The 14514-nt window shown below is 40.5% G+C and overlaps 1 protein-coding gene across 30 annotated transcripts in view; it reads right to left on the reverse strand.

The window, feature by feature from the left end:
• ARPP21 (cAMP regulated phosphoprotein 21) overlaps nucleotides 1–14514 on the reverse strand; it is a 139165-nt gene that overhangs the window by 61921 nt on the left and 62730 nt on the right. For 18 of the 30 annotated variants that reach the window (XR_008430481.1, XR_008430482.1, XR_008430484.1 and 15 more), the window contains 4 exons: nucleotides 13004–13105; nucleotides 6674–6711; nucleotides 4546–4605; nucleotides 1790–2022 (listed from right to left, as the gene is read on the reverse strand). Coding sequence is in view for 27 of the 30 variants with exons in the window: in XM_053940288.1 (XP_053796263.1) it covers nucleotides 1790–2022; nucleotides 4546–4605; nucleotides 6674–6711; nucleotides 13004–13105 (433 nt within the window). In the remaining 3 variants the exon portion in view is untranslated. The remainder of the gene's footprint in view (nucleotides 1–1789; nucleotides 2023–4545; nucleotides 4606–6673; nucleotides 6712–13003; nucleotides 13106–14514) is intronic. The other 12 variants (XM_053940349.1, XM_053940388.1, XM_053940295.1 and 9 more) reach the window with 5 other exon arrangements.

Genomic DNA, 14514 nt, shown 5'->3' on the forward strand with positions numbered 1-14514 from the left:
GGGTCACAACAATCCCATGTAGTGTGTCAAACCATGACACAGTGCTACAGGCTTGGGAAAGAATGGCCAGTGGAAAAGGACCTGAGAGTGTTGGTCATCAGCCAGCAGGATATGGGCCAGCATAGTCACCAAGAAGGCCAATGACATCCTGGCCTGTATCAGCAATAGTGTGACCAGAAGAACCAGGGCAGTGATTGTCCCCCCGTACTTGGCACTGATGAGGCCACACCTTGAATCCTGTGTCCAGTTCTGGATCCCTCACTACAGGAAGGACACTGAGGTGCTTGGAGCATGTCCAGGGAAGGGCAATGGAGCTGGAGATGGGTCTGGAGCACAAGTCTGATGAGGAGTGGCTGAGAGAACTGGCTCAGAAGCTCTGAGTTCTTGTTGCTCTCTACAACTATTTTAAAAGAGGTTGTAGCAAGGTGAGGGTCATTCTCTTCTTCCAGGAAAAAGTGACTGGATGAGAGGTAATGGCCTCAAGTTTCTAGAGGGAATGTATAAGCTGGATACTAGGAAAAAAATTCTTCAGTGAGAAAATTTTCAAGCATTGTAACAGACTGTCCAGGGAAGTGGCTGAGTCACCATCCCTGGAGGTATTTAAAACACAGTGTGACCCTTGGGAGCATGATTTAGGGGTGCACTTGACCATGTTATGTTAATGGTTAGACTTGAGGACCTTAAAGGTCTTTTCAAGTGACTATTATTGTCTAAAATTTTAAACTATGTTCAACCTCCAGAGATCTAAAATGTAATTACTATGTCAATGGCTTTATTTATTTATCCTAAAAACTCCATTCCCCAGCGTCCTGAACCACACAAAAGCTACTGTAGAATTTGGGGGATAGAACTGAAATCTGACCAAGTCAGGTTTGATAAACTGGGTGTAAATTAAGTACCATCCATAAAACACTCTCAAGCTGAAAGAGCACTAAGTGCTACATATTGATTACCCTTTGTCCTGTACTATAGGTATCAAATGAACCAATCTGATGGAATCATCTGATGGCCTTGTTATTTATTATGCACTTTCAACCTAAAGTATAATAGAATAGCTTAATGGCATAGCTTGAAATTACTTAGATCCAGACCCTGTGACTCACTCATATGTTAATGTACTCATAAAGTTAATGCAAATAAATGCAGAATTCCCACCAGATTCATAGTCTCCTTAAAGGATGATTTTATTTAATGGGAACTAAACAAGAAAATGGAGAGACTGTGGGACCTCTCTGAGTCCACCATAGCCTCAACTGCCACCGCTAAGGCAGAGGCTGTACTCCAAAATATAGATGGGGTGCACTTCAGCAATGACAACAGAATGTTCTTGTATTTCTCTTCAGATATCTGACATTTAATTATTCAGAACTCAAAAATATTAAGATTAATAAAAAGGTAAAATCTGTGCTTTCTCTGAAAGGAGTATCATCTTTTCAGGCTACAAGTGCAGTATGTGTATGGTGTGCAAATGCTATACGCCAGGGAAAGCCTACCTCTCCTGTGATTTGCAAACCTCATGCACTGCATTTTGTTCTTGGTTCCTAGAAACTCAGGAGCAGGTACCCAGATACTAACATCCACAGAGGGACATACACATCTCCTGTGTACAGGAAACACAACTGTTTATGTATTTTGCCATCTGGTCCAACCACGAGGGTCAGACTACCTGGTCTCTGAAGGTCCCTTCCAAACCCAAACCATTCTGTGACAGACCATACTCAGGCAAGCACCAGCACAGCCATTTATCACCACACAACAAGAAGCACTGTGAACCCAATACAGTACTAGCTACCTGTTTTAGACAGTTTGCCGGTACTTCTGTTGCTTGATGAGCTATCTCCTCTTGTCAGGACGGTTATCCCACCAAAACTGGCTGTCTTTGTTATGGCTGGCTTCAAATTTCGATTTGAGCTGTCTGAGTCTGTGCTGCTCCATGGCCTCTGGTGGTCTGTCCACTTCAATTCATTCTCTGTACTGCTCTGTCGACTGCCAGACGTCTTCCCAATGCTGTCTCTGTTACCCCTACAGATATCATGAAACAAAGATTTATACACAAATAAAACCATGTCAAGGCAAAGTCTATCTTCATGTACCCTGCAGCAACCGTAATAAAGAGAAAGGAAATACTCTGCCTTTACAAAAGCAGGTCTGAAATGGCATTTGACCCCTATACTTATCTGCCTTCAGCATGTAAACACTGCTACAACCTTTTTACATGCACGGCACTTACCACCCTCCCCTTTTGGATACCTCCTCAGAGCACTTTACCAGATGGGGCTGACACAGCAGTATTATGCAGCACTGATGCAGCATTTCTGTCACCCATTGAGTGTTCTCTTCCTCAGCAAGCCCCTCACCACTTCTCACTTTGCTGTCCATCCCCTGTGATGTTTCTCTAACCAATTTCACCTGCACTCTACTTTTGTCTTCATATCCTCAATTCTATAGCAGCTTGCTCCCAGTCATTATCAGCTTTGTGAGCTCATCCAAAGCCTTGCCTAAACATGTGTCCTCTCAGTGTAACCCCACTCTCTTCACTGCTAATGCTTCAGTTAGAGACCCACAAGTCAGTTTACTTTGTTTCCACTCTGCATAGAATAATAATGAAATTTTCTGGGTAGAGGCAGCCTGTCCTTGAACAGTTGCAGAGTACTGTGAGCAATAACACAGTCAATGCTGTGATCAGAATTTGGAGCAGAATTTGGCTTATTTATGGTAAACTACTTGCATTGTACTGCTACAATGACAGAACCAAAATGCCTACTACGTCTTAGTGCACAATGACTTATCCTAAGTGATGCTCATAACACTGTATTTGGAAGGATTTTAAAAGACATTTTCCACTCCTCTGTTGTATATTACAGTATAATAGCTTGCGGGCTCAAAGCTCTTTCTAAAAATCAAAAGGATGGGACTGCATCTATTTTTTTTTTTTTGTCCTCTTTTTGCTTGTAAACTTGGTTCCTGCTTTTTATTTGGAGAACCTGCTGTGCTGGGTCACTTGGGACATGAAGGAGCCAATACATGTCAAAGATGGGATCAGGCTGTTGCATTCCTCGCCTATAACAGAGCCTCTCTCAGATGTGATCAGCAGTATAAACCTGTTGACATTTGCTAGGCCCACACAGTGGGAAGGCATGAAGACAAACAGCACAGAAGCCAACAACACAAAAAAAGGAAAAAGATTTGGAAAATAAATCATTGTTTAAGATTTAATTGGAAAGAAAAAACCCCAAAGTATATTATTTACAGATTCTTTTGTACTCTTGTGCTTAGAAATTGACAATTCTCTTCTATTTATGTTCTAGTGAAAAAAGAGAGAGAGAAAAAGATTGCTATTGTATCCCCGTTATCTGTGGTTTGGGTTACAAAAAATTTCTTTTAGTTCCCCAAACTCAAACAGACATTAGCTATTAAGAGTGTGTGTGTAGACACCTCCTAAGTCCAGCATGGCCAGTCCAAGACTCTCAGGTCATCAAGGCTAACCCAAAGCAAGGAGGAAGTTTTTTTTTGCCTGCTGCCTGTGGTCATGGGGTGCAGAAGCAGGTGCTCCAGCACTGTTCCTTATCTGGTGCAATCTCTCCATCTCCTCTGTGGCTGCTGTGATGACATGCAGACTCAGCAACCACACATCAAATTTTCTCCTCACACATCCATTTCTCCTCACAGTGAAGAATTATGCAATATAAATTATATAGGTTTGAAGAGACATATGCAAACCCCAATGCACATAGACACCTAGGGAATATCTGCCTTGCTGTCCACGTGCCTTAATAGATGAAGGGCACACTTCTGAAAGCATCCATTCCTTCTGCCTCCTCTACTAAAGACTTTTGACAGCTGACTGACTCTTAAAGCAGCCTGGTTGATCTGAATTGAACATGTGAGAGCTTGTGGTGGGGGAAGACAACCTTTCTAAAGCTCTCAGAAGAACACTGTCACCACCAGATTCAGACTTCTACTGATTCAGTGTGTCAATTGGTAGAACTGCTCTCCATGAAAATGCAGACTGTCTTTTACTGATTTCCTGCTGGCCTAGGATGCTCTCTGGGACATGGGGATGCATGTGAATGTGTGGAAGGAATTGGAGTTGAGAAGACCAAGTTAACAGAAAAAAATTTCAAAACACAGGTATTTCAGATAAAGGAACTTCAATCAGTTTTGCCTCGATGTACTTTCACTTCAGCTTTTAACAAACCAACAAAAGGAAAAAAGGTCAGTCTGGGCACTAGTCTATGAAACGTGCCTGTCATAGATGCTCCAGGAAAAATGGAGTCTCTCCAGTCTCTCCCAAATAGTCACAGCCTGAATAGGTAGGCAGCTGAAAATCTCATGTGGTTCCTGAGGCAGTGACCCAAAGAAAAGGGTGCTGTTGTTACCTCTTCATTCAGAGAACATGGGAAGAGTGGGGTATAACTCTGTTCTCCATGCTCTTTTCCAACCAGCAAACTGACATACATGTCAAGGTGTGCCTTGGCAAGGACACAGATAGAATCACAAGTGGGATGCACTGGGAAATAAATATTAAATAAAATTCATACAAACCTAAACAGCTGTCTTTTCTTATGCATGTCATTGCATATGCTACTGTCTTCCAACAGCCTACTGAAAAATGAAAAGAAAGATTATGCTAAAAAACGTGGTAATTCAAATTTATCTGATCTGTAAAGCTTTATTTGATTTCTAGATACATTTTTTCATTTTCTGCTAGATTCAGTTTAAAGAATCAAGGATAAAAATGCCCCCTCCTCCCTCTCCCATAGCTGAACACAGTCAACTGAACATGAGAAACATCCTCCAGCAAGGCTGAGGGCCAATTTAGCATTTCTTGTTACCGAGAAAGGTAATTCTCAGAAGCTATGGAACCATACATTTATATCCAAAGGAAAATACATAAAAATATCACCTAATAAGAACATAAAAAATGCAAGCCAGCAAAATACTGCATATGTAATTTTAAGTACTTGCTAAGCCACCTGGAAGTCTTTGCAGCTCAGAGAAATGCTCAGATCCTCTGACCAAAAAGAAAGGCAAAGCACTTAAACACACACCTAACTTTCAACATAGCTAATCAACAGGATTGCTCATGTGCACGGAGCTAAGTACAATTTTAAGTGCTTCACCTGATCAAAGGCTGTAGGGCATGCAGCAAGAAAAAGCAGTGTTCTACAGAATGCGGCTGAAGTCTCCCTCAGGACAGCAACAGTGCAGGCAGTACAATTTCCAACCTGGCCTTTTAGTGGTCTCCACTTGGGTATGCATCCTCACACTGGGCTGGTCAGTCAGCTCCCGGGTTCAAGGACAGCAAACCGTGTGCAAATACCAGAACTGACCACATTCTCCTGCACACAGGTGTGGGACTGAATGCATAAACCAGGGGAGGTTGGGCTATGGAGTTCATGGTTTATCCCATAAAGGTACCCACCCTACCCTTGCCAGTGCAGCCTCTGAGTAGCTTCCATGCTGACTTGGAAGTGTGAACAACTGTGTCATCTTTGTTGCCCCAATCTCCCCTGAGAGGGAAAAACAAGTTTATGAGAGCATCTGTTTTTTGCTTTATGGGTTCCTCTGTTGGAATTTTGATTTATTTTGATAAAACGTATCTCCTTAGTCACAACACAGAAGAAGCAGCTGAGGAAATACCCTTGGCCTTCAGAATATAAGGTGGTTAGATGACAGTGGTCATGATCTCCTGAGGGCCTTCCCTCATTCCACTTACAGAAGTGTCCATTGGAAAAGCTGATTTGTACCATTACTGTGGAGTCATTTTATATGGGAACAGCTTCACCCATAAATGTATCTGACACATGTAAGTATGGACAGAAAACAAAATACTGTGAGAGAGAGCCTCCCCTTATTCAAGGGGGTGATAAACAGTTTTTAAACCTGTGCAGGGCAGACTTGGGTCAGCACTGCTCAAACAGTAATTAAATTCCCCCCTTTTGGTTAAAATCCTTATCTGCCATAAGGGTGCACAATTTAAAAGATTTTAAACACAGTTAAGCTACTTTATGGCTGTTGTGGAGCCAACACTACGTATTTTGTAGATCTCAAACACAGTTTACTCTTCTCTTTTCCTTTGAGTGGATTTAACATAATGAAAATAACATTCACAAGAACTATCATGCAGTAATGCAAAGTGAGCTCAAATATCACCAGCTCATTACTACACTGCAGCAGTAAAGCAGGAACTTGTGTGGAACTTGTGAGCCTTCACAAGCAACAAGTGATGTCAATGCTGCTGCTCACTCCCACAGGAGAGCAGGTTAAACAACAGACACCCAAGTCTGGTGTTTCATGAATACCATCATCCAGCCACTGCTAGAGTGCTTTTTAAAGATCAAATTTAAATTCTAAAGGCACTCCAGAGACAGAATGGTCACTTGAAATGAAAGCTTAGGTGCCCCCACCCTCTCCCACAATCTGCTTTTTAAACTGAAATGCAAAAGCCTCAGGAAAGCAGCAGTAATACTTTATCTGCTCAGACACCATACTGCAAGGCAAGCTCTATTACCCCCTCTTAAAGCACACAACCACTGCAGATAATATAGACTGCACATTTGCTCAACAGTCTTCATATTAGGATAAACGACTATAGAACTACAGATAGACAAAAAAATTAAGAGAAACAGCTATGTTTAGCACACACACACAAAATAAAGCTATTTTTTACCTGTTTTCCACAAAAAGGTTTTCCTGGGAGCAAACTGACTGAAAAATAAAAAAGGCATTGTATCAGACGTTCTAGATATGTTCTGCTGTTCCAATTTCTTCCTTGATTTTAGAATTACCTCCCCTGCTCAGGCTTAAGGGGATTTCAATTCATGCATCATTTGCATTTGCAGAAGACAAGAGAGGAAAAAAGGTCAAGAATAAGGTCAGGCCAGTAAAATAAATTCCATGCATTACAACACATTGCCAATGAAGTGTCTCAGTTTGGGAACAAACTGAAACTTCTCAGTTAAGAGAGTGGAAGAAGGCACTATGTGCAAAATACTGGCAAATTGAAAGGGAAAAATGTTTTTCCTGCATAATATAAGGTTCCACTGGTCTGGCCTACCACCTCAAAATAAAACTGCAGGATAGCAGAGAGCTGTAGGTAGGAAGGACAAACAGAAGGAAAGCATGCAGAATTGACAAAGTTCCTCAAAGGGAGAGAAGATACTGCAGTACTTAGAAATAGTGCGTGACTTCACATTTTATGGTTGGAAACGGAACATTGAGATATATGATAATAACCTTCTTAATAAAAATATTAACAACAATCATAGCAAGAAGGCTCTCTGCTGGAGGACTTAGATCCCAGAAAAAGTGAAGGGCTCAGAAGAAATAAATCCTATGGGAAAGTGTATAATTCTTTCAGCATTACTTAATTTTTTATGCAGAGAAATGAAGCTGTGCTCAATTTCCCATGAATAATTCTCCCTCTTTGATTTTTTCATTTCCCTCCTATTTCATGTTCGCTACACAAAAAGCCTCGTAGCTGTCATTGGATTATATCTCGATGAGGTACAGAAGAAAGAATAGTCAGCACTTGCCCTGAATTTAAACAAAAGGTAGGTAAAGGAAGGAGGACACCAGAGATCATGTTTGTTACTTCTGTAACAATAGGACTCAGCCCAAAGAATAATAAAATGCCATCATTAACTGTGTCAAATTTTAACAGTATGGGATGGGCACAGATTTTGGATGTCTCTGTTTTGTAAAGGGTGAGCTAATGACCCACACAAAAGAGTGTTGGCCAACACCAGAAGCAACACCCTGTTCATTCTTAATGCTCCAGCTGATGCCTGGATAAAGTTTTCCCTTGACACCAGAGCTAGTGCTGCTCCATCAGTCTACAAAAGGAAGAAATTTATCCCTGAGATGGCACTAGAGTTTCTCATTAGAGTGTAATTCACCCACTCAGAATCCACATTAGGGAACATTTGACAGTTCTGTGGGCTTCCCAGGTGAGCTCCCACCCCGCACTCCTGACAAATTTGCAAGGCACTGGGCTGCATCAGGGGCAATATGATTCTCCTTAGCACAAAGCCTCAGGACATCAGGAACAAGTTCTCCATTGCCAGGAACCAAATTCTCACCAGCTACAGCAGACCTAGGGTTTTACCTCAGGTTAAGAGAAGATACAAATGGTTCCACCCCAAATCAGTGGGATCTTTTGTACAACTACAGTACTGTGTCTTCTCTCATTTTATGTACCTTACTCAGGTACCAGGTTTCATTAACAAATGTGCAGAATTCAGCATAGTCTAACTATGCTGAAGCAAAAAGCCCCAGAAAAGCATACTGAAATCACCCCACAGGCTTGTACAACCTCAGCTGTGAGGTCATCATTTCCAGCTTCATGATGGACATCTGTGCATTGACTTCTGTGCAGTCACATTCCAAAGCACAGGATTACAGCTACTCTTACAGAAAAACCTTTGCTTAGACCAGAGTACTGGACTGTGTACCCACAAAGTTACAAAAGCAAAGGGGTCTGTAATGCACTTGTCTGTATTTATTTTATTTTATTAAAGTTTTTAAAGAGACTGGGCCATAAAGCAGAATAAATATCTGGGATTTATATTTTATTAAGCAAGTAGAAAGGTCTGCTTCCACCTCAGTGTCTTGATGGGAACCACTATCAAGTGTATTGCAGACTTTAAACAGAGTCCATAATAATTCAATTTGTCTTCTTGGCTGATGATGTTGGCACAGTGCCACACTGTGCCAACACACTTCCAATCCCTGGAATTTATTCTTCAGTACACATGTGAGGCTGAGAGGCAGAGAAGACAGGCACTTTTTTATTCTTTTAATCTTACTGTTAAAAATCAAGTGGCTAATCAGCTCTGAAGAGAAATTTAGCTACTACAAGTTCAGGACTAACTTTCCTGACTTATAGCATCAACAGTGCTCAATTTAAAGCACCAGGAAAGCTTATACACCCAGCACAGATGTTGTCAAAAAGATCCTTAAAACACTTGACTCTTTACCCTTTAAAAACACTGGCAACAAACCTACCAGACCAAAAAATTATGTAAGATTACCTACAAGTTAGTGTCCTTGGAAATCTCTGCATGCAAAATTTCCATTAGAATGCTCTGTATGACTAATTGTTATTTATGAAATGAGTATTTCACTTTTCCAATTTCCAAGAACCTTTTAAAGTCTCAACTGGAAAATGTACATCGGTTCTGCCAGTCCACTAGATAAACTGGGAGTTGCTGCTCTTGTTTTTAACTACATTAGCAAACACAGATAACTATTAAGATGCAGCAATATCCTGCAGTGGACACCAAGTAATAATTTTCATGTTAGGTATTATCAGCTAACGATTTTCATGTTAGTTAACAAAATGTGATAGATCTCAGGCTTCCAACTAATGCTTGTTATTTGATCTGCAGCCACAAAGAAAGTCTCTGTACACCAGTACATGAGTTTTAGGATCTACAGGTTTATGGTGGCCAGCATGAGGTGTGCCTTTAATTTGTTTTTATTAATTTTAAGCCCTCTTCTTCCTAATCTTTTCACACTAGAGGGATAGAACAGGCTGAAGCCTCATCTACAGGTATTTCTTTTGTTCTTCTCTTTAATCAGAGACTGATAAAGATTCTCTGAGTTTTCTTAACTAGAGGAATCATAACATACTGTATCTAAATGATCTGGTTCTTTAGAATACACTCCTTGGTGAAAAACAGCCACTACAGTTGACAACAGAAAACAAACAGCATGGTGTATTTCCTTTAATAAGTTCCATGTCCTAGCGTGACTCTTGCTCATGAGGTTATACATTGCACTGACCTTGAAGAATGAAATTTCCCCCATGTAATTTGATTGCTAGTCTTTACAATCAATTTTCTGCATGCTTAAAAGCCAAACATTATGTATTATTTATGCACATATTTGGGATTCTCTACATACAGGGAAATATTTTTTTTTATTCCTGTATGTTGTTCTTTGTCTTTCTTGGACAACAACTTTTCAACTTCCCAAACACAACTAAAGCAGTTCAGACAAGGAACTTCTTTGCAAGACCCAGACAGTGCAGGTCCTCTGCTCCAGTGTACTTGGCTGTAAAATTCACAAATTGTTTTAAAACTAAGTTTCCAAAAAAATAAGTTTTCCAATTAAAAAAAAAAAAAGCACAACTTGAAAATAATTCTGAGTATAAAAGAACTCAGTCTGTTTTTTTTTTTTCTTTTTTTTTTTTTTTTTACTGTTAGCAACCTGAAAAATTTGAGGTGCACTTCACAGTTCTTATTTCAGTGAACTGGAATGATCATGCTTATTAGCTATTTATTTTTTCACCAATCCTTTTATTAAAATATCAATCTAACATGCTTCCCAATCCCTGCCACTTGCTGAGACAGAAGTAATTCAAACTTCCAGCTCTCCTTGTCAACATTTGTGATAGCCAACAGAGCAGATGGAAAACTTGCCAGAAAGTGTAATTTAAACTGACTAATACTAGAGTAATCATCATAAGGACTATCATAGTGATGGCATTACTCATGAACATACTTATTTTGTTAAAACCTTCCCACTTGGAAATGAAGAGATCTGGTGCACTGGAGTTCTGCAAGATCAAAGGGAGGACAGACAAGCTTGATATTGTTATGTGGGGCCCATTTTTCACAGCACTCGAAACTTGCATGGAATTTTTTGCCCCTGCAACCAGACTGCCTTTTCCTCATAAATTTTGTTTGAAGTTCTGACTCTTGGGCTGTTATCTAAAGGGTTTTGGTGCCTCAAACATCTTTAGATGGGGATTGGCGCTGGTTGCAACATGTTACGGCAGTACTCTTGACCTTCATGGCTGCACTTCGAAGACTCCCATGCAAGCTCTCTTCATGCATACTCTAATTAGAAGTGATGTATCTGTGATCCATTTCCTAAGATTCACAAACAAGGCATTGATAAAGGCTTGAATACAGCAGTGTAAACAATATAGAGGTAATAAAAATACCATATGATTAATCCATCTTTGACTCTCTTTCTGTATCTGTAATTTGCAGAGTAACAAGGCTTAGGTATCTACCTCACACAAGCCTGGGGAGAATTAGATTAATTAATGACTGCAGAGAGCCTTAAAACTTTACAGTCTTACAAGCAGCAAGTGACTATCTATAACAGGAAGCCATTTCTCTCTTTCCTAAAATTGAGAAAATACACTGTCCACCACCACAACCACCGGCATCATCCTAAAAACACCTTGTATCTGGCAAGGGGTGCTCCACCCAAAAAAGCACAGATAAAACATAGACTGCTTTTGACATTGAACATACAGCTTGCTGAAATTCACTGCACTATAATGCTCACTAACATCTGCAATAGCAGAGAGAGAGAGAGCAAAGGAGTGGATATGAGAGAGAGAGGGAGAGATCTAACATTGCTGATCTTTAAAAATGCTCCCTCCCAATTCCATTTAAAATGTCTGCCACAAAGTACACTTTTACTTAGGTCCTGCCACTTGAAAATGCCAACCAAATGAACCACAACAGTCTCCTGCTGTGGGCAATTCAAACACTCTCCACTTGCCTATTTTTAGAACTCAAATATCTAAAGGTAACAGCAGCAATACACTATAGAGCCACTTTCAGCACACTTTTCCAGCCACCTCTGTTTCCCAGCCTGGCATTTCTAGCTGCAGCTTGTGATGGAAACTGGACTATTCTGGAAATACCATTCCATTTGGTAATTTTTAGTCTTATGCCTCATGTGAATTCTGCATCAAAACCCAAAGGTTTTTTGGTTTCGAACAAGCTCTTTTGTAATGTGTCAAAGCCTCTTATATTTCATGTAAGAAACTTGTTGCAAAGCGGCTTTTGCAGCTCTTGAACAACTTGGCAATTCCACCATGTATAGCCTGGGACAGTATCTACATCAGGCCAACATGCTGACAGCAAAACAGAAACTGAAAGGCCTCTGCTTGTACTGGAATCATCTCAGCCATGAAAAAGTGAAGCTAAAAACTAAGAAGCGAGACAACACACATCTTAAAACTATACAGTGTATTCTGCCAAAAAAAACCCAACTTGGACATGTGCAATTCCTAATAGTACTATTAGCCCTGCAACATATGAACAGTTTTAATTCAAAAGGACACTGCCCAATATGATTTTCAAAAATAGTTCTAATTGGATTTATTCCCATATTCTTCCTAAATGGCAGAACTCCCACTGAGATATGAAACAAAACATTAAAATGCTGACTTTTTTATTATTTTTTTTCCTTTTATTAGCTCATCATTACAGTATTACAGCAAATTGTCATTTTCTTCTTTTTTTTCAGGAACATCAGGTATTGCTCACAGATGTTTCAGATTTAAGTATTTTCCTTAGCAATATACCTTGTTATGCAAGTTCTGATTTTTTTGGTAAGAGCAAGAATTTTAATGTCTGCTTCATTTTACTCCTTTCAGAATATAATAATCAACAGCATGACTGACTCTTTCTGATGGTAGAAGTACAGTTTTTTAATCAGTCATTTCAAAAAGATGATGCAACTCCATGTTTAACCTCTGCCCTTTCTTTGTTCTCAGTGTCTTGATGCTACAGCATTAGCCAAAAAACCAAAACCCATAGGGAGTCTCTGCAGAAGGACACTTGTAAAGATTTGATCCACCTTGAAAGAAATATAAAATAACACAGCTATTTGAAATTATTGAGTGTCCACTTAAATCACTGCTCTTTGGCCAGCAGAAGGAAAAAGGAAATAAACCTAGGCCATGTGAACATGAACATTCAAAGAAACAGGATAGGCACTCCTCAGACAACATGCTGGGCCTGATCTCTCCTCTACCCTTCTCCCTGCAACTCTCACCACCTCAACTCTCCAGAAGCCAACCTCCACACCTCTAAAGCTCCTCTGAGACCCTCTGCACCAATCTGCTCTCCCTGTCACCTCCAGCTCCACAGGGCAAGTCCAGCTGCAGTGTTGTTGTAGGAGGGGGGCAAAACTGTCTGACTACCGGCGAAGGTATGGCACTAAAGAGGCAATTAAAATAACTACTCACATCTTGTGCAAATATTCTCTCCCTCACTCTCTGATACTCCTCTTCTCTCTCTTCAATTGATTTACTTCGTCTGTCATCTCTAAATGGAAGAATTCTGTTTTGCTGAGCAGAAAGAAAACCAGGAGGGTTATATAAGTTGAGCTGTTAAAAACTGCCATTAAGTAACTGTCAGCTGAGAATAATAAATGTTCACTTATACAAATGAAGCACGAAAATGATAGCTGTCGTTCCTGCACAAAGAACCCTGCGAGACTGGGCACTTGAGGATTTCCAGTTCAATACTGCAGATGAGTTCATCAAGCAGGTGGCCAAAAGGAGGCTTTCCACATAGCTTCTGTGGACCCATCATCCTAAAACTGGGTGTTCTCACCCCAGGTCTAAGTGCCATTGCTCTCAACTGCTAACATTTCTTGATTCTCCTACCAGCTGTGAGGAACAGGAGGGCAGGCAGTGGGGGACTACCTAAGAAATCAAGGAAGAAAGAGGGTAACTAGGCTGCAAGAGCTAAACTGTAAACCCTAGAAGAAACCCACAAAGTCTATGTGTGCAAGAAGTCCCAGATATTCGGCACAACAGTTTTAACCATTTTCACACCATATGGAACCCTCTAATGAAGTTTGGCTGGAAAAGGAAGGGCCATTTTTGCCTCTTGGTAAGCCACAGTGTGGGAAATGGCTGTGCCACAGGAAGGAGGAGAGGAGATGAGCCCCATTGGGAAATGTTTCATTGACAAATGGGTTTCAAGGACTGGTCCTTCTCCCCCTGCACCCCAGCACTGGGTGGGATAGGTCATGCTGCTTTCCTTTGAGTGATCCCCACAGTCATCACACCCTGATATTGCTTGGGGTTTGTTTTCGAAGCCAACTTGTATGCAGCACAACTGGCAAGGCTGCCATGTACAACTGAAAGTCAAGGAAAAAAGAGTGAAAGAAGGAAAGAAAAAAAATGGTCCTTTACTGTAGACATGAAGGGAAGTGGCAACAAGAGACTCATTGGTGGGGTCTTCCACAAACATAGTCCTAGCAAAGAAAGCATATGCTGTCCTCTTACCTGTGAGAATTTTCTCATAAAAGTGAATCAGATCAGAACCATTTCAGGTATTTTTTTTTGTTGTTGTTAATCTATTCCACATACATAGCTTGCACTGGATTGAAACAGCACAACACCCGCTTTTAAAGGCAGCACAAACACGCACATTTCCCTGGTGCTCCCCTAATCATCAAGCTCACCTAAGTTAAGGTAGTGTTATGGCACAGGCAACACAAGGGGGAATGTCTGCCACAGTACATGCACAAGCAAGTAAATTACACAGACAGTAAAAGGTGGCAAGGGCACAGAGGAGGAAGGGAAGTAAAAGACAGACCTCATTTATATTTGGTCAAAACGTAATTTAGGATGGTTTAAAAAAAAAAAAAAATCAACCTGGCCTCACTATCACATCTTTGGGGCTTTTTTTCTTTTTTTACACTTTTTTTTTCCCTCTCTCCTTTTTGGGCTACATCAATTCATCA

The sequence above is a fragment of the Vidua chalybeata genome, chromosome 1 (genome assembly GCF_026979565.1).
Source record: "Vidua chalybeata isolate OUT-0048 chromosome 1, bVidCha1 merged haplotype, whole genome shotgun sequence".
Classification (NCBI taxonomy): Eukaryota; Metazoa; Chordata; class Aves; order Passeriformes; family Viduidae; genus Vidua; species Vidua chalybeata.